A 21,599-nucleotide genomic window follows, 5' to 3' on the forward strand; every position below is an offset into this window, starting at 1 on the left:
CGACATTGAGTTGAGTCGTGCTCTTTGGATGATGTTCCCTTCTCACAATTCAGGCCCGGGCATGCATTCGTGGAGCATTTAAGTATGGCATATTTAGAGAAACAGATGTACAGAAGCCTTGGATGGATCCTAGGTCCACCCTTGTCACACTTTGGCTATCATACGTTGATGGCCATTGGGACGAGCGTGTAGGGAGCCTCACGAGCAGCTTCTGCTAGGAGAGTTACATTCCTTAGGGAATTGAAGGGATCCCCTTTTTTGTCCGAGTCCACTACAGTTCTGAGATGGCAATTTCAGCCTCATCCTTGGTTTATTTCTTGTTCGCTCTGAGGAGCTTTTTATTAGCCTCTTCTAGGGTGTTCTTTCTCATGCTTGCATGATGTATTTACGAATTGAGCTTGTTGTCGCGGGTTTTTTCATACTTAATAGAAGTCCTTTCCATCAGGAAAAAAAAGGTGTGGGTATGTAAGTGTAAGAGCATATGTTATAATATGGTCTACCCCCCATTTGGCGCTGTGCCAACGGTTTATAGCTAGTCCTGAGTTCATGGTTCTCAACCTTGTGAATGTCATGAGGCATGCTCCTGGATTCATCTAGATATATGTTTGCGTGTATTAGTGGCATGCAAATTTCTCCTTGTGAAGTTCTCATCCATGTTGCGACTAGCAAATGTCGTGATGAATTCTTTCGGTACATTGTCCTATCAACTAGATTATCTAAGCATTTTTTTCTTAGGAATGCTCATTTGGGAGAGACTTAAATGAAATTGTATAGTCTCACCCTCCTCTTGTGCCACTCTGGCGAAGTGGGATGTGTCTGGCAGGAAGTAGCATATTGCTATGAAAAGGTCACTGGTGTCTGTGCGTTGGATCCGGATCCACATGAATTTGGAGTGTGCGTCCTTCCGCTAATGGAGATGGCTCCAGCAAGGGAAGACCTGTACAATATTGCAACTCCGCCTGATCCTCGGACGACTCCTGTATTCTTCATCTCATCCATGAAGGCTGATTCCCATGTGTAGCCACTATCGGTAGTGGACGCTCTAGGCTCTAGTGTGTCTCCGTGTAAAAGACTATGTCTCGTCCTATATAAGACTCCGAGAAGTTCCCTAGGTCGGACCATAAGGTACCATTACAGTTCCAAATGGTGCAATCTAGGGTCTCGAAAATCTGAGTCTCATAGGCCCCGTCGCCTAGGGGGTACGGGTGGGAGCCCGACGGCGGGTGCCGGTCAACAACCTACCTTCTCGGACCACAGCCCATTTCCCCTCCTTGCGGGCAACCCGCTGCTGCAGAAGAACTTGTCGCTCCTCAATCTGTAGTGGTGTCAAATCCTGATCCATGGACAAGGTGGGATGCTCTCGTAGAGCAGCTCGGCGTCGGAGTGTCGCTAGTCGAGCATGTGAATCTCTGAAGCGAAGGACTAGGGGATGCTCTTGGTTGGGATCTCTCCCAACACGCCATGCTCCCTCTATGCCATGGTCGGGGACCCCCATGGTAGTGGTCACAAAGGTGATCGCCTCCTCCATGGTTGTCGTAGTGGTGCTGGTGCTGTCTCGCGTGATTCCTCGTATCCGGATGTTGAGGGCCTTCAAAGCCCTCTGCTGCTGCCCTGTATGGCGGCTGAAACAGTTGTCTTTGCGGGCTCCTGTTTTGCCACGTCCACCCATCTAGTCGTCTCTGCTATAGCCGACTGTATCGTGGCTATCTGTGCCTCCATCTCTGTGACTGGGGTCCCTCCAGGCGTTGCTTTGAGGGTCCAAGCTCCTCTTGAAGCTCGAAGATCGAGGAGTGCACATGGCAACTCAGCTCGAGGTTATTATAGCACAAATCTAGATTCTGTTACTATGATGAAAATGGCCTTTAAGACTAAGGGTCTTTGGGTTTGGATATGAGAAAGAAAGAAATAAAGTTTATTAAAGTATGCTAAAGACCGATGGTTCTATCAGACTGAAGAAAAACCTGATACAATGAGCAGAAGGGTGGAGCTACTAAGCGAGCATCCTAGCCCATGCTAGAAAACACTGTAGACAAGTTAGTGACATCATCGTACATGTCCACCATAATCATATACAGCCATCTTGGCGCACCAAGCTCATGTGGAGATGCAGTTTGATCCAATACAATACAATAGGCATACGGAACGTCAAGATACACGCAATGACAGACTAGGTAGTGTAGGCAAGAAGCTCGTAATGGATCGTTGTTTGCTATCTGGATGAGTAATCCGTCAAGCCCTCCTGGCCGCTACCAGACACCTGACGGTTAGTTGCACCCCAAGTGTGAAAATAGAGGAGATGTCAGTGATGAGTGTGATGTGTGCGTCTGTCCTCTGTCGGGTGTGCCGCGTCTTGGTCTCAGGGTCTGTGCCTCTCATGCTAACCGTGGTTGGGATAGCAACCTGCTCTGCGTGGAAGAAGTCTGTGATTATACTCTGGGATGGGCCAAGCACGGTCCCATGCTCCTGTCTCCTCGATCCATGCCAGGCTGCCTCGTGAATAAAAGCTGCCAGGCATCTCTGACCTGGGTATAGGAGGCGTCTAGAGAGGCCCTAGAATCCGTCTTTGAAAAGGCAATGGTATCGTCCACAAATCTCATAGTAGATTGGGCAACGGAAGAAAAAGTGATCCTCTAATTGCACTTCATGGCGCTCACACAATGTGTTAGATACGACTCTCCCAGGGTATCCCCTCTGGTCGCCCGCTCCCGATACGGAGTCGGTGAAGAAAGAAAGAAAGAAAGAAAGTGTATTATTGTCCACTAAAGGCCAAAATGGGCCCATGGGACAGAGAGAGAGAGAGAGAGAGAGAGAGAGAGAGAGAGAGAGAGAGAGAGAGAGAGAGAGATGTATTGACGTCCGCGGGAGGCCTCACGGGCCTATGGGACAAAAGTGCGGAAACAAAGTAAACTCATACAAGCCACAGTGGGCTGGAGCGAAGGGCTCGCTAAGGTCCTCACTGAGTACTAGAAAACACATAAACTGAAATACTAATGTAGTACATCATATCAAGTCAGGCAAATAGTGTGTAACATGAGTGGGGCATGTCAGGTGCTCAGGGCTAATGCTCTAAGAACATGATCTAGCTCCATGTATCCAGGCTCCGTGATAGCTCTCTGGTGTGGCACAAAGAGCTCACGTATCTGCATCTGTCGAGTTGTGTGCTTGTCGGTGGCCTCTGAGAAGATCTGAGATAGGTCCAACCTCAATTGTGTGTGCTCTGGTCTCCTGTCACATGTGAGACCCCCGTGACCCTCGTCCGGTAGTGGTGTCGTGTTGACTCCTCTACTGACCCATCTATCTCTCATGTGAGCTAGCTTCTCCTCCTCTACTCCCGAGTGCCCTGGAGCTAACTCAAATGCATAGAAGTCGGTGACCTGCCTCTATGCTCAGTGTCCTCTGACGTGGTGGTCGCATCCTGTTGCTCTCTGATCCGTCTCAGTAGTGTCTCTCTGTGTCTCCACATCTCCATCAGGTAGAGCCCGATGCAGACCTGATCATGGAAGTGGATTAGTCGTGAGAGTGGGCCAAACCCGTGTCCCTCTTGAAAAAGTAGTAGGCGAGACATATACAAAGAAAATGCTCCTCGGTCTCGACCTGTGTGTGAAGCTGGAGGAGGTCTAACCGTATGATGCGGTTAATCTCATCTCGCGGAATCAGCTTGGGGGGTGCATCCATGCTATGCTGAAAAGGAGGGAGCCTGTCCATCTGAATGCCATGACTGGCGAACCAAGCAGAGACGCGTGCATACCATGCTGTGTCAAACCCACTCTCTGCCAGTCGGATAGAGGATTCCAATGCCAGTCTCGGTAGCCTCTCACGAGGTAGATCCTAGACTCTATGGAGGAAGGTCACTGTCCGAAAGGTGGCATCGATCTTAAGACGGGTCATAGCAAACTCTGCTTGTACTAGGTGATGGGGGACTGAGGGCTTACTTCGAATCATCCTGGATCCCATGATTATCTGTAGCCGCTCAAATCTCTTCCACTCTGTTGCTGAAATATCACACCCCTAGAACAGTGCTGCATACATGGCAGTTGGTCTCACTAGGGTGTCGAAAAGCCAGCACTTCGTCGGTGGGTCCTAGAAGTGCGCTTGGAAACACTGTTGCTCTAGCCAGGCCGGAGCACCATATCCTCGTGTGAGGTGTGCTCGGCTGCATGGATCATTGTGAAAGCTGGCCCAGTGAAAACTCCACCGAAGTATGTTTAGGACTGCACAATCTCTACTGGCTGACCTCGGTAAGTGAAGCTATGTCGATGGAGCACAAGGTATGAGGTGTTGAAGATCATAACCTTGGTCTTCTCAAGGTTAACTGTTAGATCTCTCTCTGTGCAGAACTCCTCGAGGGCCTCCAAATGTCTCTGTAAACCCTCTGCTGAGGACGACAAGAGGACTATGTCATCCGCATATAGTAGTATCAGTATCAACAAATTAGCCAGCAGTGACCCCTCGCCTCCTAGGCGGCGATCTATGAAGGATGTGATGTCATCAATGTAGAGGCTGAAGAGAGTTGGTGAGAGGGGGCATCCCTGTTTCACCCCAATCGTGCTCTCCACCCAGCCTGACAGGCCTCCTGGGGTGCGAACTCATCCTCTGACGGACTCATATAGGCTCATCACTCCCCAAATCAGAACCTTTGGGATCTGCATCTCTTGGAGTCTCCTGATCATGCGGGATCATGGGACAGTATTGAAAGCCTGCCGAAAGTCTACGAAGCAAGCATAGACTTTTTGACGTCTCGACCTTGCCTCCTCAATGATAGCCCTCAGTGTGAAGATGTGATCTAGGGTGGAATGCTGTCTCCGAAATCCTGCCTATCCTAGGGCACGTTGCCCATGTGCCTCTGTGTGACTACTGATCTCCCTCTCTAGCACAGATCCATAGATCTTGGCCAGAGTGTGGCCAATCATGGAGTGTGGTAATTCCCAGTGTCCATGGGGTCACCTGCCTTGTGTATTGGGACGATGGTGGTAGTGCTCCAGGAGGGTGGAAAGCTGTGGCATATGGCATGGTTGAACATCTGTGCTAGGATCGGGGCCAAAACCTCGTGCTTGTGTGCGAAATGCTCCGTCCGTAGCCCCTCATGATCCTGTGCTCTCTGGTTATGTAGCTGACGGAGTGCCGCCCGCACGTTCTGTGCAGTGAACAAATGACAAGTGGCGGGTCTAGGCATAGCGGTCATATTAGGTGGTGCCTGCATCGGAACATGATAGAGAGAGCATGCGTATGTGTGCCAAACACCCGGGTCTGTGATGGGGATAGGCGGCTTCCTCTCCGATAGGAGCCCCCATCCAATAGTAGGATCCCCTCCTCTGAACGAACTAATCACCTTGTCCATCCTATGGGTGAGGAAAGCCCGCCGCTTGCGGTGTGTCAGCCGTCTTGAGATCCTCTGTGCCTCAGGTGGTGTCAAGTGGGCAAGGGCTTGCTCACGTCTGAGGTAAGCTCTCATCTCTCTACACTCATCATCATACCAGGGGTTCTGAGGCATCTTTCCTACTGAAACGCGCCCAGGCCGAGTCGTAGGGAAAGATTTGATAGCTGCATTTGTGACCACTGTGCCAAGGGTGTCTGATGCATGGGTGAGGTCTACCTCGTCCTCAAGTAGTAAACCTGGGAGCTCCTGTGCCAAATGGCTCACGTAAACGGGGTCAAGGGTCCGGTCAAAGTGGACCTGTACACAAGTGGGGGTGGGGGGGGCTCTCCATGTGATTGGCGTAGTGGTGGAGATACGGAAGGATAGGTATGAGTGGTCAGCACCTAGCAAGGGAGGGGGCACAACGAAGTCGTGTATCCGTGAGGTGAAGGATAGGGGACCGAGTATGTAATCCACTGTACTAGTACCTCTGCCATGCGGGAAACAAGTGAACCCACCAGATAATGGCCATTTTTGTCATTTCTGTAGGCCATTATATATGATTAGGTCATGGATAGCCCCCGGGTCAAGTAGATGTCGGCCGTATCCCGTCATGTGATGCATCTGTTGAGTGTCTCACCGTCCCAAGCTCCGCAGTGTCTAGTTTTGGTACTATGAGAGAGTCTGATGTAAAGTCAAGTAGGCCCGCTTGCTTGTCACGTGTGCGTGCATTGAAGTCACCAAGAAGGAGGCTTTCTCCTAGTCTGGAGAACTCAATGAGATCATCATGTATCGTCTCATATGGGGTGTGTCCCTTCGTAGTGACTGCGTGTGCATAATGTGATGTATCTGGGGGAAAGTAGCACACTGCCATGTAGATTGGTTGGGCATCAGGTATCTGGACACGGACCCACATATGTCGCGCGTGTTCCTCTCTTGGAGCCATTGAAATGAGGGGTCTCAAATGTGATCTGAAGAGGATGGCCACTGCTCCGGAGCCACACACTCCACTGTCTCCCCTCATTTCCTTCCGGTGGGCTGACTCCCATGTATATCTTGCCACAGTGGGCAGTCCTCTCTCTGGACTCTCATGTGTCTCGGTGTAAAAGATCATGTCTCTCCTAGTGTATGTCTCCGAGAATCCTCCTGGGTCAAACCAAAGTGTGCCATTACAGCTCCACACTGCCATCTTGAGTTCATTATGTGCATTCATCCCATTGGTCTGACACCGTCATAACTCCCCATCTTCCTTCTCTTCCTTGGCTGGTTTCTCGCGGATAATGACTTTACCATCTCTATATACAGCCCATTTTCCTGCCTCCCTTGCTGCCATTACCCGTACCATTCTCTTCTTTCTGTGCTCTTGCTGTAGGAGGGTTAGATCATCATCCAAATGTATCCTGGTCCCTTTCAATGCTTCTCTCATGCTCATAATGGTGGACCTATCCATGGCATTCCGGAATTTCAGTACTAAGGGTCTCATTGGTGTTTCAGCTTTACCTACTCTCCAGGCTGTCTCGCATGTGAGATTAACCCCCATTTTAGTGAACAAAACTTGGGCATCTGCCATTTGGGTATCTCCCACCGTCAAGCCCCTTACAAGCACATTCAAGACCTTGCTGGATCTCCTTTTCTCTTCCTCTAGAGTCTCAGAGATAAACTCCTTCTTGGGTGCAACTGATCCCTTTTTAACCATTGCTGTCCATTCAAGCATTTCTTCTTTCCCTTTATTGAGTTGTTGTGTGATCTCAGCATGTTTCCCAATCATTGTGACCTGCATGGCCGCATCTCTTTTTTGAGAGCTGCATTCTCTGTTCTGAGTATTTCCATGGCTTTGCAACTCCCGTCTGACGGCATTTGCATATCCTTCATTTGCTGTAGTTCAACACCCAGTGAATGCATCTTGTCTTGGAGCTTTACCTTCTCATTAATCCATTCTGTTTTTTCTTGTTCCCAGTCCTCTTTCTTGGCCTTTTCTTTCCTCCATTCTTCTTGTTTTTTCCCTCCCTGTTTCTTGATATGTTTGCTTATTATTGCTTAGTTACGTTTTTTCTTTCTTCTTTGTTTCTTTTTATCTTTCCCTTCTATTTAGTTGACGTATTTTAGTAAGCACTGGGTTTGCCCAAGAGACACTGCAGATCTTTAGAAACCCAATATAGCTGCTTATGTTTGGGCATTGATGACAACATAAGCATTGCTTTGCTTGCTAGGTGTGTCTACCTTTTGTTTTCGAACAAAATTATCAGCTTTTCTCTTTTATTTTCAATGTAGAAATTTGCTTATTATTGCTTAGTTACGTTCTTTCTTTCTTCTTTGTTTCTATTTATCTTTCCCTTCTATTTAGTTGACGTATTTTAGTAAGCACTGGGTTTGTTTTGCCCAAGAGACACCGCGGATCTTTAGAAACCCAATATAGCTGCTAATGTTTGGGCATTGAGTTTGGGCATTGATGACAACATATGCTAGGTGTGTCTACATTTTGTTTTTGAACAAAATTATCAGCTTTTCTCTTTTATTTTCAATGTAGAAATTTGGAATTTCTACTATCAGATATATTTTGGTCTTACAAAGGGGTGTGTGCGTGTGTGTATAAATATGTGTGCTTTGGCAAGCTTTTTTTGGCTCTTTGGCGTAACGTACGGAGGCCTAAGTCCGACCTTTCTTCACCTGGGTTTGATATTGGGCTACTTGGACTTTGTGAAAAGGATCATCCTTTGCCTCAAGTTGCTTCTGACCCTTCACCTCTCCTCTTTCCTACATACCAAAAATTTGTCATTGAAGATCCTAAATTGGACCAGATCTAAATGCAAGCTGAACATCAAAAACCATGCCACTCTCCTTGCAGCATTGGATCTTGGATGCTAGAGTAAATTAATCATTCTTCCTCATAGAATCATTGCTTGCTAAGTATGTCTTCCTTTTGTTTTTCATAAAAGTTTTTGTTTACCTCTTTTTTCTTCTCTTTGATTTTCTCTTTTATTTTCTTTGTAGATTTTTGATCTTTAGAACAACAAAAATTCTAAATTTGTATGATTGGACTTATTCTAGTCTTACAAAGGTATATTCTTCCTCATAGAATCAAGAAATCCATTCTGGGAAAATCTATTTCTTTGAATGAAAGACATGCATTGCTAGTAGTCATTATCATTATTATGGTCCCAATCAAGAAGGATGGCTTCTTCCTTTGTGAGACATTGTGAGAGATCTTATTTAGGAGCTTCCTTTGAGTTTTCTTATGAATAGATTTTGCAGTCTCATGGGTCTTTCACGATCATTATGAAGCCTTTCTCCTCATTTTGTTTTTGCTCCCTGTCCATCCTTTCCTTAATTCTCTAGAAAGGCTGAATTGGGATTTTGAAGCACTTGAAAGTGGTATTAAAGTAACAGGGCTAAATGATTGTTTATTTTGTGTAGTATCATATCTAGCATTGTATTAGACGAACAAAGCAGAGCATTTCGTTACAGTTGGTAAAAAGAAATGTGCCCTTAGTTTTAGGAATCATATTTCAAAATTTGGCCCTTGTGTACTGAACAACTGTGTTGCTGTTCGCAGAGGAAATCCTCAAAAATTAGATCCTGCATCCTTGACCAAGCGAGTGGCATTCACTTACGAACAGGTACTGACTTCCTGTAACGGGTATAACATTCCTTGGCTGGGAGTTAAAGTTGTTAAAGATGTGTCTCGAGGCCTTGAAAGTTTTTGTTGGAAACGGGGTCTTCATTCCTTGCATTTGGTCAATTAGGGGCTATGGAAATTGAAGTTCTGTCCGATGTTGTCTTTGAGAACTTCTTTAAATGGCTCTTCCTTTGAATCTCATTCCCTTTACCTCCTTAGATACACGTCAAACCTTCATGGTATGATAGTGTAACAGACTGCTTATAGAAGTATTTGTTGCTCTCCCCTAAGGTATCAAGGCCTTAATAATGTTGTGCACTGCAATGGTATGTTACTGTTTCAAAGATTGAATTTACGTGTCAACCTAGACATGCTTGAAATCTTTGTCTTTATCAAGGCTCTTCCTTTTGTTAGATTGCTGTGAACAATAACAGAGATACTTTGATGGTGTGAGGGCTAGGAGCTGATGTAAGCAGAATCAAGATTATTGCTCTACAAAAAACACTAGATCCATGACAAAGTAATGCTGAATACTAGCTCCCATGGATACTACCTCTCAAGTTGAACCAGGCGGTAAAGAAGGCTAGGGGTCCTGAGCTAGAATAGGAATAAAAGTTATATCCTGTGGATCCATGATGCTAAGATCTGTAGGACCACGTCTCAGGTGAGGCTTCATGAAGAAAGCATAGTTACCAGCGTGAGACTCGTACAAACCAAAGTTCTTCATTAGGATTACAGCATGGTAGAGATATATAGAGATGGTTTTGCTTATATAAGAAAAAGAATTTGCCTTATGAAAGTCAAGTGACAGCCTATCCAAGTAGACATGGTATCTTCGGGGCTCATCTGCATTCTTATAGTTAGCATTTAAGGCCCTCCATTAAGACCAGATGAATTTGCCTTAGGAAGATCAAGTGACAGCCTATCTAAGTGGATGTGGTATCTTCAGGGCTCATCTGCATTCGTAGAGTTAGCATTTAAGGCCCTCCATTAAGACCAGATGAATTTAACTTGCACAAATGACTATTTCCATGAAACTTTTAGTGGACAATCTAATTACAAAACTCCCTTTGTGCAAGCAATTAGTTAACTGCCTATACCTGAATCCGATTTTAGCCCAAAGTAAGTCTAAGTCCTGATGTTCTACTGTTTATACAATCATGTCACTACATTTGGAATCTCACATAAAAAAGGATGCAAAGGGCTGAATACATGATGACATGTTCTTGAATCACATCCTTTACAACCAACAACATTGTGGATGCATCCGTCGCCATGTCGCAGCAATCAGCAAATTTCTGCTTCTTTGAATCATGTATTTAGTATGCTACTGTTTGTGGTCTACCTAATGCTTCTTAGAAGCATATGATTTCCATGATGAAGGTTTTTGCGGAACAGAAAATGATCTCAAGATATGTTTCAAATCGACAGCATTTTCTCAATCTATGCCCTCATGCAGAGACTATTCTTTAAATTTTGGCATACTTATGTTTTTATGTTTGATACCAGTGCCTTATGTATTTGTACCATTATCCGGATATTTGGTACGATTATGCTACATGGCATGCTCAGAATGGATCTGCAGACTCAGCTGCAGTGGTTTTTCAAAGGGCTCTCAAGGCTTTGCCAGGTTTGTGATTCCTCATTTGGCAACACAGATGAGGCAGTTTTAACATGCAATGAAATGTTTATCATGTACCGCTAAGGAGGCAGAAGCCTGTCTTGTCTATAAGGTGTGTGGCTCCAACAAGCAAACGGGAATGATAAATGGATACAAAAATGTGGAACGGTCATGCAATGAATTGTAAACTGTTTATGCTCCATTTTTCTTTGGCAAACATGAAATTGAGTTCAAATTACACCAGTGTCAATGTAAAACAAATTCAGAATGATCCTTAGCAAAGTCCATGGAGTTTGTGATGTTAGAAATTCTGTAAGAAAACTAGAGGGTCCCAACGTGTAAACATTCATTTGCTAATGGGGTTTTGTGGTATAAGAGAATAGTTGAAAAAGAGTAATGAAAGGCTACATGCTAATAGGAATCTACTTCAAGAATCAAACTCTAGTATGATTACAAAATCAGATGAGCTATGCTCCTGTGGAATCTAAGAAAGGATCTCTATGAAAGGTACCAACTATTTACACAACTAACGCTTTTAGATCTTGTTAGTCTGAAGGTTCAGTTAAGACGATGATGAACATGGGAAGGCGTTGATAGCTGTCAGGAATGATCTCTTGAGCTCATCTTTGAGGGCATGAAGATGTATCTGGGTGCAGTGTATTAAGTCCTTGAACAATTTGGGATTGAATTAATGTCTAATTTGGAATGCTCACTAGACAATCAACCTTAGGGCACAATTAGGTATGGGAGACTTAAGATTTGTGGCGATGGAGTCAGTATGGGTGTTTTTGTGCTAAATGTTTCTTGGAGCTATTATCGGTTCAACTTGTAGCTTTGATTTTTTAAGGTAGCTAGTCTTTTCTGTTTATTTGTTCGCAACTTTTATATCCCAATGGAGGTCCATCACTCTCTTTGGAACTTGTTATAAGATTTTGGCCAAAACCATCAGTTTGCATTTGGAGCCCCTTCTTATAGACCTTATCCATGATACCCAAATGGGCTTTGTGTGTTGTGGACGTATATTTGATAACATTTTCTCATTTTGGGAAGCTTCTCTGTGGGCTATGCACATTGGCCAAAGACTTGCCAGATGCTTATTAGAGGAGTAAAGGTTTCAGGTTTTAGGTTTCGAGATCAGTCAGACAGGGATGCGCTCTTGCACCGTTTCTTTACTTATTCATGGCGCTTATTTTTGAGAGCTCAGGTAGATGTAGTCGGGTTGAGAGTCCCCCTAAGACAGAAGAGAATCTTTTGGATAGTGAATTGGCTGATGATACTGTTTTTTTTGTGGATGCCAATCCATTTAATCTTACCTTTTTTTTGGATTTGTTTTATTTGGCAGTAGGTGTAGATATTAATTGGAATAAATCCAATGGCTTTTGGATTAGCGACCAAGACACTACGGATTGGGGATCGATTTTGGATTCACTTGGATTTAGAAGGGTGTTTCTACCAGATATTTAGGCTGCCAGATCGGTGTGGGCATCTCTCCCTTGCAACAATTCACCCCTGTGTTGGAGAGTATTAGGATAAAACTCCTTTTTGAAGTTAAGCTAAACTTGACCTCACCTCTAGGTTTGCGGTGGTCAACGAGGTACTACTGCCCACGGTTTGGTTCGTATGCTCTTGTTGGTGCCATTCCAAGAACTGCATCACTTAGCTCAAAAGGCCGATAAGGAAGTTTCTTTGGAGTGGCTTGGATGGTTTGGCAGATACCAGAGCTAGGGTGGCCTAGGAAGCCCTGATCCTTCCCATTGGAAAGGAGGCCTTAATATAATAGACACAGACTGGCAGAGCAGAGCTTTACTATGCAAGATAGTGGTCAGAGGTCTTATGCTAGGGCAAGAACCTTGGAAGGATTTTTTTCATTCGATGCATACAATTTTGTTCTCCTTCCATAGGTGGAGATTGGTTGGATAGTACCAGATTGATTTTTACATAAGGCAATCTTAGAGCCCCTTCTTCCCCTCTTATGACTACCATCTTGAAAGCCTAGGCCAGCTTCACGAGTACTTTTTGGAGAGTTCTATTGGAAATATCAAACCCAAAGAGTGTGTTGATGTGATGTGTTAGTGTGTAGTATTAGGAGACCTAGTACTAGTCATTGAGTGACTCATGTGTGAGTGCCGCGTGTCACAATGGGACTTATCCCATATGCACTTGGTGCAAGTGTGTGAGTGTGTAGCCTATATAAGGCTTGTACTTCACTTATCATGTCATACTTGATGAATGGATGAAAGCCTTCATGGATTTTACATTTGTGTGCCACTTCTTCACTTCCTAGCCTCTCTCTCTCTCTCTCCCCCCCTCACACCTTGTTTCTAACATGGTATCAAAGCAAGTAAACCTGCCATAGCGCCCTGCCACATCATCTCTGACCAAACCCTAACCCTAACCTTACCCTAATTTTGCTCAGCCTCTTCCTTCTTGCAGAATTTCGTGACTTTTGGAGGCATTTTCGACCTAGTTTGAAGCTACTACTTCAATTTCGAGCTGTTTTGGTGCTGCTGCAGCATAACCGCCTACATCAAAGGTGATTTCTAGTGTTTTCCTCATCTGCTCCAGCATTTCAAAACCCTAAATCACCTTGGAGCTGCATTTCCAGCCACTCTTGAGGTGTTTCGGCCTTTCAACACATCAAAATCAATCGTTTCTCTGCATGAAGATTTGCTGCAGCACCCTAGTGCACTTTGAATAGCCGCCTAAGCATTTTGAAGCTGTTTTGGGGCCTCTAGCATACATATAACATGCGTTTTTCATTGTGGAGGCCTGCTACTTCACTTCGGACTGTTCAATGGAACCGCCTTCCACTGGACAGCCTCCTCTTCGCACTTTGGAGCACCCTGTTGAGCCTTCTTGACCTGCTACAGCACGTGGAGTGGTTTCGACACCCGCTAGTGCACATCACTTGGCTCATTTTTGCATTTTGGGGCATCTACCAGTTGCTGGACACATTTATTCAGTGATTTCTCAAGTGATTGAGTCATTTAAGAGCCCTAGACATGCTCCTTTATTGGCTGATTATCTATTTCAGCGTGTTGTCTTTGCTACCTTAATTTGACACTATGGAGCCTCGTCCTCGTGATGCAGACTCATCCCCATTTCCTTCAGCTAGGGATGAACAGCATGACAAAGCACTGGCGCTTATTGGTGTGAGGTTGGTCAACAAATTGCTTTATCAACTTGACCTCACTATTTAGCTAAGGAGAACTTGGACAAGCTCAAGAATATTTATGCTACATCTACTGGACCTGAGCCGGAAGCGTCATTTGCTATGTTGCATGGTCTATTCCTCTCTGAGGTGGTAGATGATGCTTAGCTCTATGCTATGTGTGCTTGTGTTGAGTCAATAAAGGTTCTCAGCCTTGAGTTGTCCCTCTAAAGTGAATGCATTTTGAGTCAATAAGAGGTACTCTGCCTTGGGTTGTCCCCCAAAAATGAATGTATTGCCTTTGGTTTGATGGTATTGACCACCCAGTTCAGAGTAAGGGGGGGTGACGAGTGATGGTTTGCCTTGCCGGTCGAATGCTGACTGAGAAGTCACTATCACATGGGAGGCGTTGGGATAGTTGGACTTGCTCTTTGCAGTATTGCGTTGAGGGGGGATCGGCCTACTCTTTGCGTGTTGGGTCTCACACTCTTTGCTCTGAAGGGGAATGTTGGAGATATCATAGCCAAGTATGTTGATGTAATGTGCTAGTGTGTAGTACTACGAGACACAGTACTAGTCATTTGAGTGGTCATGTGTGAGTGCCACTTGTCACTATGGGACTTATCCCATATGCAGTTGGTGCAAGTGTGTAAGTATGTAGCCTATAGAAGGCTTGTACTTTACTTATCATGTCATACTCGATGAATGAATGAAATCCTTCATGGATTCTACATTTGTGTACCACTTCTTCACAGCCTCTCTCTCTCTCTCTCTCTCCCCCCCCCCCTCCCTCACACCATGTTTCTAACAAGTTCCTCCTGCCTCTCGGAAAGCGATTGGTAGGTAGCCAGTCATGTACAATGATAGCATACTTGATGGGAGAGCTTTGGGTCTCTCTTCGTACATGCAATGGTCTCGATGGGAAAGAGGTCCTGCTTCCTCGGTGGGCTCCTAGGAGGATTTTAAAAGACTCCCAGATGATCGGCCAATCCAATTTGTAAGCCACCTCAGAGGGAGTGCAAGGAGGATTCAACAGGTAGATGTAGCTATACCTATGGATTGGGTACTTCCATGTGATAAACACCATTCTCTAGCTACTTGGCTAGGAGCCTTTACAAGAGCAGGGAGCCTTTACAAGAGCAGGGATCCCTCTCAGGTCATCGGACTTTCACGTTCATATAGGGATGCCTAGGTCTTTGATGTTCATTCTGGAGGTAGGTTGTCAAGATCATGGGAGGATATACTTATGCATTTTTCTTCTCAGCCTTTCAAGGTTACAAGCCATGTGGAGCAGAGCTTCTTGGGTATCTAGACCCTAACCCAAATCAGGTTCCCTTTGGCTCTTTAAGATTTTGATTTCTGGAGGGGTCCCAATCACGTACGTGTGGTGGGATCCCGGAGAATGGGAATGGATTGATGCAAGGCATCAAGAGAAGAGCCTCTCCTTCTTTCGAGTAATGCCAGGGAATTTCAGCTCATCTTAAGAGGTTGGAGGCTTACCATTCCACATCGACCTGCACATGCTTTAGTTGATACATCTTTAGAGATTCTAGTGAGCATATCAGCCTGGCATATATGGAAGTCTCGATGTACAGAGACCTTGGACGACTCCTAGGTTCATCCCGCTCACACTTTGGCCATCATCTTTGAGACACATTACATACTTTGATGGCCATATGGTTGAGGATGCAGGGCTCTTTGCGGGCAGGCTCTACTAGGAGGTCGGTGTTTCTCAGGGAATGGGGAGGATCCTTTTTTTTCGAGAGTCACCTGTAGGGCATTTTCAGCCTCTACCTTGGTTTTTTCATTGCTCCGTTTAGGAGTTTATTTGGGCCCTTTTAGGGTCTATTTCATGTACTGCATGATGTTTTTCTCCCTTGAATTTTCTCTCAGGGAGGACCTTTCATACTCAATAGAAGTCTTTTTCTTGGGGGAAAAAAATGGGTGGGCAGATTGTGAGTTGTAAAAAAACTCTCTATTGATCTTGGTCTGGTTTGACTCATTTTCCTCTGTTTGTTTGACACCGTAATTTGCATTGTTTTCATACAGTGAGGAGATGAGGTCTATTATGAGTTGAATTAAATGAAATTGAATTAAAAGCTGCCATAGGTTGGCAGTTTGTGGCTCATGAAATGACTAGCTTTCCTCGTCTTGGTTTGCATATATTTATCCAATGTTTCAGATCATGTTCCTCCATTTGTTCGATATCATCACTGCCTTGTTTTCATGCAAGGAGGAAATCCTACATATTTTTACATTGAAATAAATAAGTCTCTATATAATTTCCTTGCATTAGAGCTAATATGTATTCTTTTGTAGCTCATGTCTTTTATTTATTTACTTTTTCAATGGAAAGACTTAGTAAGAAGAGCAAGCTCATTTTAGAAATACATCATGCAAAGCACGAGAAAAAAGGCTCCCTATATGTGCAAATAGCATGTTCATCAAATAGAGCTCAAAAAACACTAAGATTAAGGCTGAATTTGCACCTTAATGTAGGCTATCTCATGGGCTATCCATAGATGCCACTTATACCCTGGTATGAGCCTTGTAGGCCTAGTTATAGTCAGTTAGGACTATTGGTACAGTTAGTTTATGTACCATCTAGGTCGGTTAGGACACTTGCTCTAGGGTTTTGTTATGTTGGCTCTCCCTTGAGCCTCCACACTTCAGTTTTGCAGCAATCTATTACAGCATCTCGTTTTTCTCCATTGTGCTTCCATTTTTGAGCTTCCATTGCTTCCAACACCCAATAGTGGTATCAGAGCAGGTCGGGAATCCATTCCCTCAGCCATTGACAGCTCTCCCAAGCTGTTTGGCAGCCTCTGGAGCCCTCATTCTTGCTGGTCTTGCTGGTTTTCACACTCCCATGAGTGTTTGAGACCTTTCCAAGCAATTATGTCGCGAAAGATCTCATTCTCACACGAGAAGATCGCATTTTGGAGCAGCTACCGCGAAGGAGATGCATTTTGGAGCAAATTTGAGCAATTTCTACAGGAAAAACCTAAAATTTGGAGCAAATCTGAGCAATTTATGCAGCAAAAACCTAATTGTACGGACCTGTCAGAAAATCCGTATAGCTGTATGGAACTGTCAGAAATTCTGTACAGGTATACCGACACTGCCAAAAATTGCGTCAGAAAATTCCATACAATTGCATCAGAAAATTCCGTATAACCGTGCCAAAAAATCCGTACACTGCGTCAGCAAGCCTTTATTGCAGTACAGATTGTGTCAGCAAGCATTTACTGCAGTACGAGAGCTGCCTCGGGGTGCGCGCCAGTCATTTTGAGGTTTCTCAGCATTTCGGAGCTGCCTCGAGTTGTGCGTCAGCATTTTGGAGCTGCCTCAAGTTGCGTGCCGGCGTTTGGAGCCATTTGGAGCTGTTGAATTGATCCATAGACTTCTCTTTGAGCCCTTCCCTCATTTGGCATCCCTTTGCCTGGGCTGCGAGCTTCTCTCCATTGGATCTCTTTCTCCATTTCTACGTGTTCTCCTCCTCGTGGGAGTACTTCTTTTGCTGTAATTCTCATTTCCAGCCCTCATTTGTTGCTTTCAGAGCTTGTCAGTGCTGTTCATCATTGGGTAAACCGTTGTTGCATTGGCTTTTTCCAATTTCTGCTTCTTTTGCATTTTGGAAAGGCCTCGTGTTGCCTTGGAAGACCTCGTGTTGCCTTTTGGGGATTTTTCTTGCAATAGGTACACCTTGGGACAGCAGAGTCTTTTGCAGACATAAGCTTTGAAGCTTGGGCAGTTTTTCTGGCATTTGATTCTAAGAGGTTGCCTTTCTCTCATTTGCTTTGCCAGTTGGTGCATTTGCCTTGTATTTCAGCGCCATGTCTGGTAACAAAGATGATCTGTTTGGGCTGATTGGGGCCGATGACAAGCTTGATGGCACCAATTACCCCATGTGGTCATACATGATGAGACATGTTTTGGTTGCCAAGAATCTATGGCATATTGTTTCAGGTTGTTAGGCCAGCTTTTACAGCTACAGTGGAGTGTGCTTGGCTTCGGAAGCTACTTGCAGATCTTTGTGCATGTCAGACTGCTCCTACCGTCATCTTCACTGATAGTTAGAGTGCTTTGGCTGTTGCACGGAATTCAGTTTTCCATGCTCGCACAAAGCACATTGAGGTTCGCTATCACTATGTCAGAGAGCGATTATCAGCAGGTGATATTGAGTTGTCTTATGCTCCCACTGAAGACAACTTGGCAGATCTTTTTACGAAGGCTCTACCTCGACCTAAGTTTGAGGCTTTTCGGCAAGCTTTAAACTTAGTACCTTTTGTAACCTGATTTGTTTTACTCTGTACTGTCATAGGTTGCTATATCCTACGGGACAAACATGTGTAACCATGACACTAGATATCTAGGTATCCTGAGCCATGTCCAGGATACTTCAGCCCATACCATGGAGGGGGGTTTGTAGGCTATCTCATGGGCTATCCAGAGATCAAAGTATGTACATTATATGTCTAAATAGCACCCAATGTTTGTGAAGGGTGGTTCTGGGTGCGATCCAAAGCCTCTGTGCATTTGAATCTCCAAAAATTGCCACGCTCATGCTCGCCCGAATCGCCCAAAAGTATCCACGAAGTCATGTGAAGGTCTGTAAGGATAGTGCCAAAGAGCTGTGCCTCTCGTAAAAGACTTGAGGCCTCGAAAGAGTGAGCACGTTAATCTCTTCTATAGAGCAAGGGAGAACTCTTTGAAGAGAACTCTTGAAGTTGCCCCAAGCTTTTACGATAGCAGCCATGAGAGGGGAGGAAGAAACACTGAGATGAGGTGAAGTAAAAATCCCCCTAGTGTTATCCATCCAATGCCTACCTTTGGAAGGAGAACAAGACTGTATGCGACAAATGGAAAAATATTTTCAAGGTTCTTGTCCTAGCAAAAGCCCCCTAACCACCACCTTGCACAACAAGGCCTTGCATTGCAAGTTTGAATCACTGATATTGAGGCCCTCTTCTCACACGGGGAGGCTCAAGGTCTCCCAATCCACCTTGGTTCTGGTGTTTGTTAAACCATCCAACCCACTCCATTGCTAGTAGTCTTTGATTGAGAACAACCACCTTGGAAGCAAGGTCAAGTGTTTTCCCTTGATGCTCTCCATCACAGGAGCTATTTGCTGCAAAGGAGAGAGAGCCACACCGACTTGGCAACCGAAGTATCTGGTAGAAACATCCCTTTGAATCCAAATAAAACCGAAATCATGGCCCCCCCCCCCCCCCATTTGGAGTGACCTCATTGCTAATCCTTAAGCCATTGGATTTATTCCTATTAATATGTGCTGCAAACCAAAATAAATCCAACGGTGCACTGAAGGAAGTGATATTCTATGAAGTGGCATCCAATAAAATAGCTCATCAGCAACCTCATTGTCCAAGATCTCCTCATCCTCTCTCAAGGGAAGTCTCAACCTAGTAATGCTGCCGGAGATCTAAAAAAGATGCTCATTGCTTCAACCACAAACAAATATAGAAGGGAGAGCATTGTGCTCATGGTCCTAGGAGAATCAGAAGCCACTTGGAAGAAGCTTCGTCCTCCCAATTATCAAATATCGGAAACGTGGGACTGAGGTTTGTAGGTAAGGCATCAAGCATCCAGTCCCTAGCCTGTGACCTTGAAGGGTTGGACCCATGGATGCGTGTGAAGAGGGTGGTGGAGCTGTCGAGCTCCACATTCTTTCAGAGCTGCATCAACTTGTCTTTTGAAAATATGCAGTTTCTCACGGCTGGTGGAAGCGGTAGAGGATTGGCTGAATGGCTATCCATTTGTCAATCAAAGGTGAAAGGCCGATTCGAACACAAAGGAAATTCCATCCGTCAATAGGGAGAAAGGTTGAAAGCGGAGGGGCTGAGAGGGGAGGTCTGAGAGATGTTGAGAGTGGAGGGGCTGAACAAGGCTGAGAGAGAGGGAGAGGAGAAGAGAGGAGGATGAGGGAGGGCGAGGGGGAGGGGGAGAGGGGAGGCAGGGGCCATTGAATGTCAGTTGGGGGGTAGAGAATGGGAGGTTGGGGGAGTACCCAAGGGTGAGCGGGGCAGGAATGGGAGGTGGGGGCCAGAAAAGCAGGCAGGGGGCAGGAAAGTGAGGCAGAGGGCCAGAAAGGCAGGCGGGGAGCAGGAAAGGGGAAGCGGGGAGGAGGGAGAGGGAGGCAGGAAGCAGGGAGTTAGGGAGGAGGCAGCAGGAGGGAGGGAGGTGATGGGGAGGTGCAGCAGCTATGAGTCTCGAGCAGTCTCTCTCTGCTCAAGAATATTGTGATGAAAGGATTTTGTGTTTGGGTTTTTATCCTCAATAAGTACCTTTTAACTTAGCATGCTTAAACATTGAGCTGATCACATCTCTGATGCGGTGATATGTGCTCTCATTTTTGCTAAGTAGAATGTGTCTCATGACTCGAGTAATGTACATTTTATCTCATCTTTTCACCCCTTTTTTTGGCGCAGAGAAATCTTTATTACATTACGCTTATGCAGAGTTTGAAGAAGCCCGTGGTGGCATCCAGGTATGAATGTCACTTTTTAGCTGTTGTGCAATTCATTGTTAGTTCTTGAAGCTAAGGTTGTTCCTTGATTTGTTTCTCAGGAGGCCAAGAAGGTGTATGAAACACTTGTGAGAAACACAGCCACATGTACTGCTTTAGCTTACATTCAGGTATACTGGATACGTCCTATACTCAATGTCCAAAGAGAAGCTATGGGCTCCTCAAAGGGAAGACTAAAGGAATGCAAGGACGATACAAGACATGATGGTTTTTATATGCTGTTGAAGTGTGTGTTCATCTACAAAAGACACAAGTTGAGGGCTTGATATTAAATCAAGCTCGTCTCCGTGTGTGTTCATCTACAAATGTCACAAGTGGAGGGGTTGTTATCAAACGAAGCTTGTTTTCTTTCTCTTTTGATTGGTTCTTGTTTTGGTAGCTTATGCATTTTGTCCGACGGACTGAGGGAATGGATGCTGCTCTGAAAATACTGGTGGATGCTCGAAAGTCACCCCATTGTACATACCATGTGTATGTGGCAGCAGCTATCATGGTGTTGTGTCTTGAGAAGGATTCCAAGGTGTGGTTGCTTTCAGGGAAATTCATGCATTTCCATCAAATATTAAAGCTTACTTATAAAAATGTATCTTATGGCTTGGTCTTTGGTGCAATTAATTTTCCTACAGCTTGCACGGAATATTTTTGAAATGGGATTGAAGAAATTCATTCATGAACCGGCTTATGTCCTGGAGTAAGCTCTCTTCTTTCATAAGTATAGCTTCCCTGCTGTTGCGACACAAGATTTACTCTTCTTGTAATTTGCTGACTTTTATTTTTCTCCTGGTGATTAAGATATGCAGACTTTCTGTGTCGCTTGAACGATGATCAAAATGTTCGAGTCCTTTTTGAGCGAGCCTTGAGTGTTCTTCCTCCTGATGAATCTGTTGAGGTGGGTGTCCCTCTCTTGTCTTTGACCTGACAGACCATGTTATGAGGGTTAGGATGACAGTTTCATTTGATAGTTCCAGAAATCAACACTTCAAATGCAACATGCTTGTTATTTCCTTCAGGTATGGAATCGCTTCATGTGGTTTGAACAAACATATGGCGATCTTTCAAGTATGTTGAAGGTTAGTATTTACTAGCAGCCACCATGAATACCAGTTGAGATGTCTTATGAGTGATAATTGATAGCTACCTTTCACCAATGTACTTCTTTCTGTGGAAGTTTGATCTATATGGAAGATTCAATTACTAGTTTAAATTGGCTTGCAGCTGAGCATGGTAATCGTATAGCTAGCATGGCTATATAATAAGTAGTGCAGCTTAGCTTGGTTAGAAGCGGTGATGTTTATCAAAAGATATTGG

At 44.8% G+C, this 21,599-nt stretch overlaps 1 protein-coding gene across 2 annotated transcripts in view; it reads left to right on the forward strand.

The window, feature by feature from the left end:
- CSTF77 (Tetratricopeptide repeat (TPR)-like superfamily protein) overlaps nucleotides 1–21,599 on the forward strand; it is a 149,980-nt gene that overhangs the window by 68,438 nt on the left and 59,943 nt on the right. For both annotated transcript variants that reach the window (XM_087401663.1, XM_087401664.1), the window contains exons 10-17: nucleotides 8,910–8,973; nucleotides 10,482–10,602; nucleotides 20,194–20,252; nucleotides 20,333–20,401; nucleotides 20,671–20,811; nucleotides 20,918–20,982; nucleotides 21,084–21,180; nucleotides 21,302–21,361. In XM_087401663.1, the coding sequence (XP_087257789.1) occupies nucleotides 8,910–8,973; nucleotides 10,482–10,602; nucleotides 20,194–20,252; nucleotides 20,333–20,401; nucleotides 20,671–20,811; nucleotides 20,918–20,982; nucleotides 21,084–21,180; nucleotides 21,302–21,361 (676 nt within the window). The remainder of the gene's footprint in view (nucleotides 1–8,909; nucleotides 8,974–10,481; nucleotides 10,603–20,193; nucleotides 20,253–20,332; nucleotides 20,402–20,670; nucleotides 20,812–20,917; nucleotides 20,983–21,083; nucleotides 21,181–21,301; nucleotides 21,362–21,599) is intronic.

The sequence above is a fragment of the Dipteris shenzhenensis genome, chromosome 30 (assembly GCF_047967505.1).
Source record: "Dipteris shenzhenensis isolate YYH24624 ecotype China chromosome 30, Dip_SZ_1.0, whole genome shotgun sequence".
NCBI classification, from domain to species: Eukaryota; Viridiplantae; Streptophyta; class Polypodiopsida; order Gleicheniales; family Dipteridaceae; genus Dipteris; species Dipteris shenzhenensis.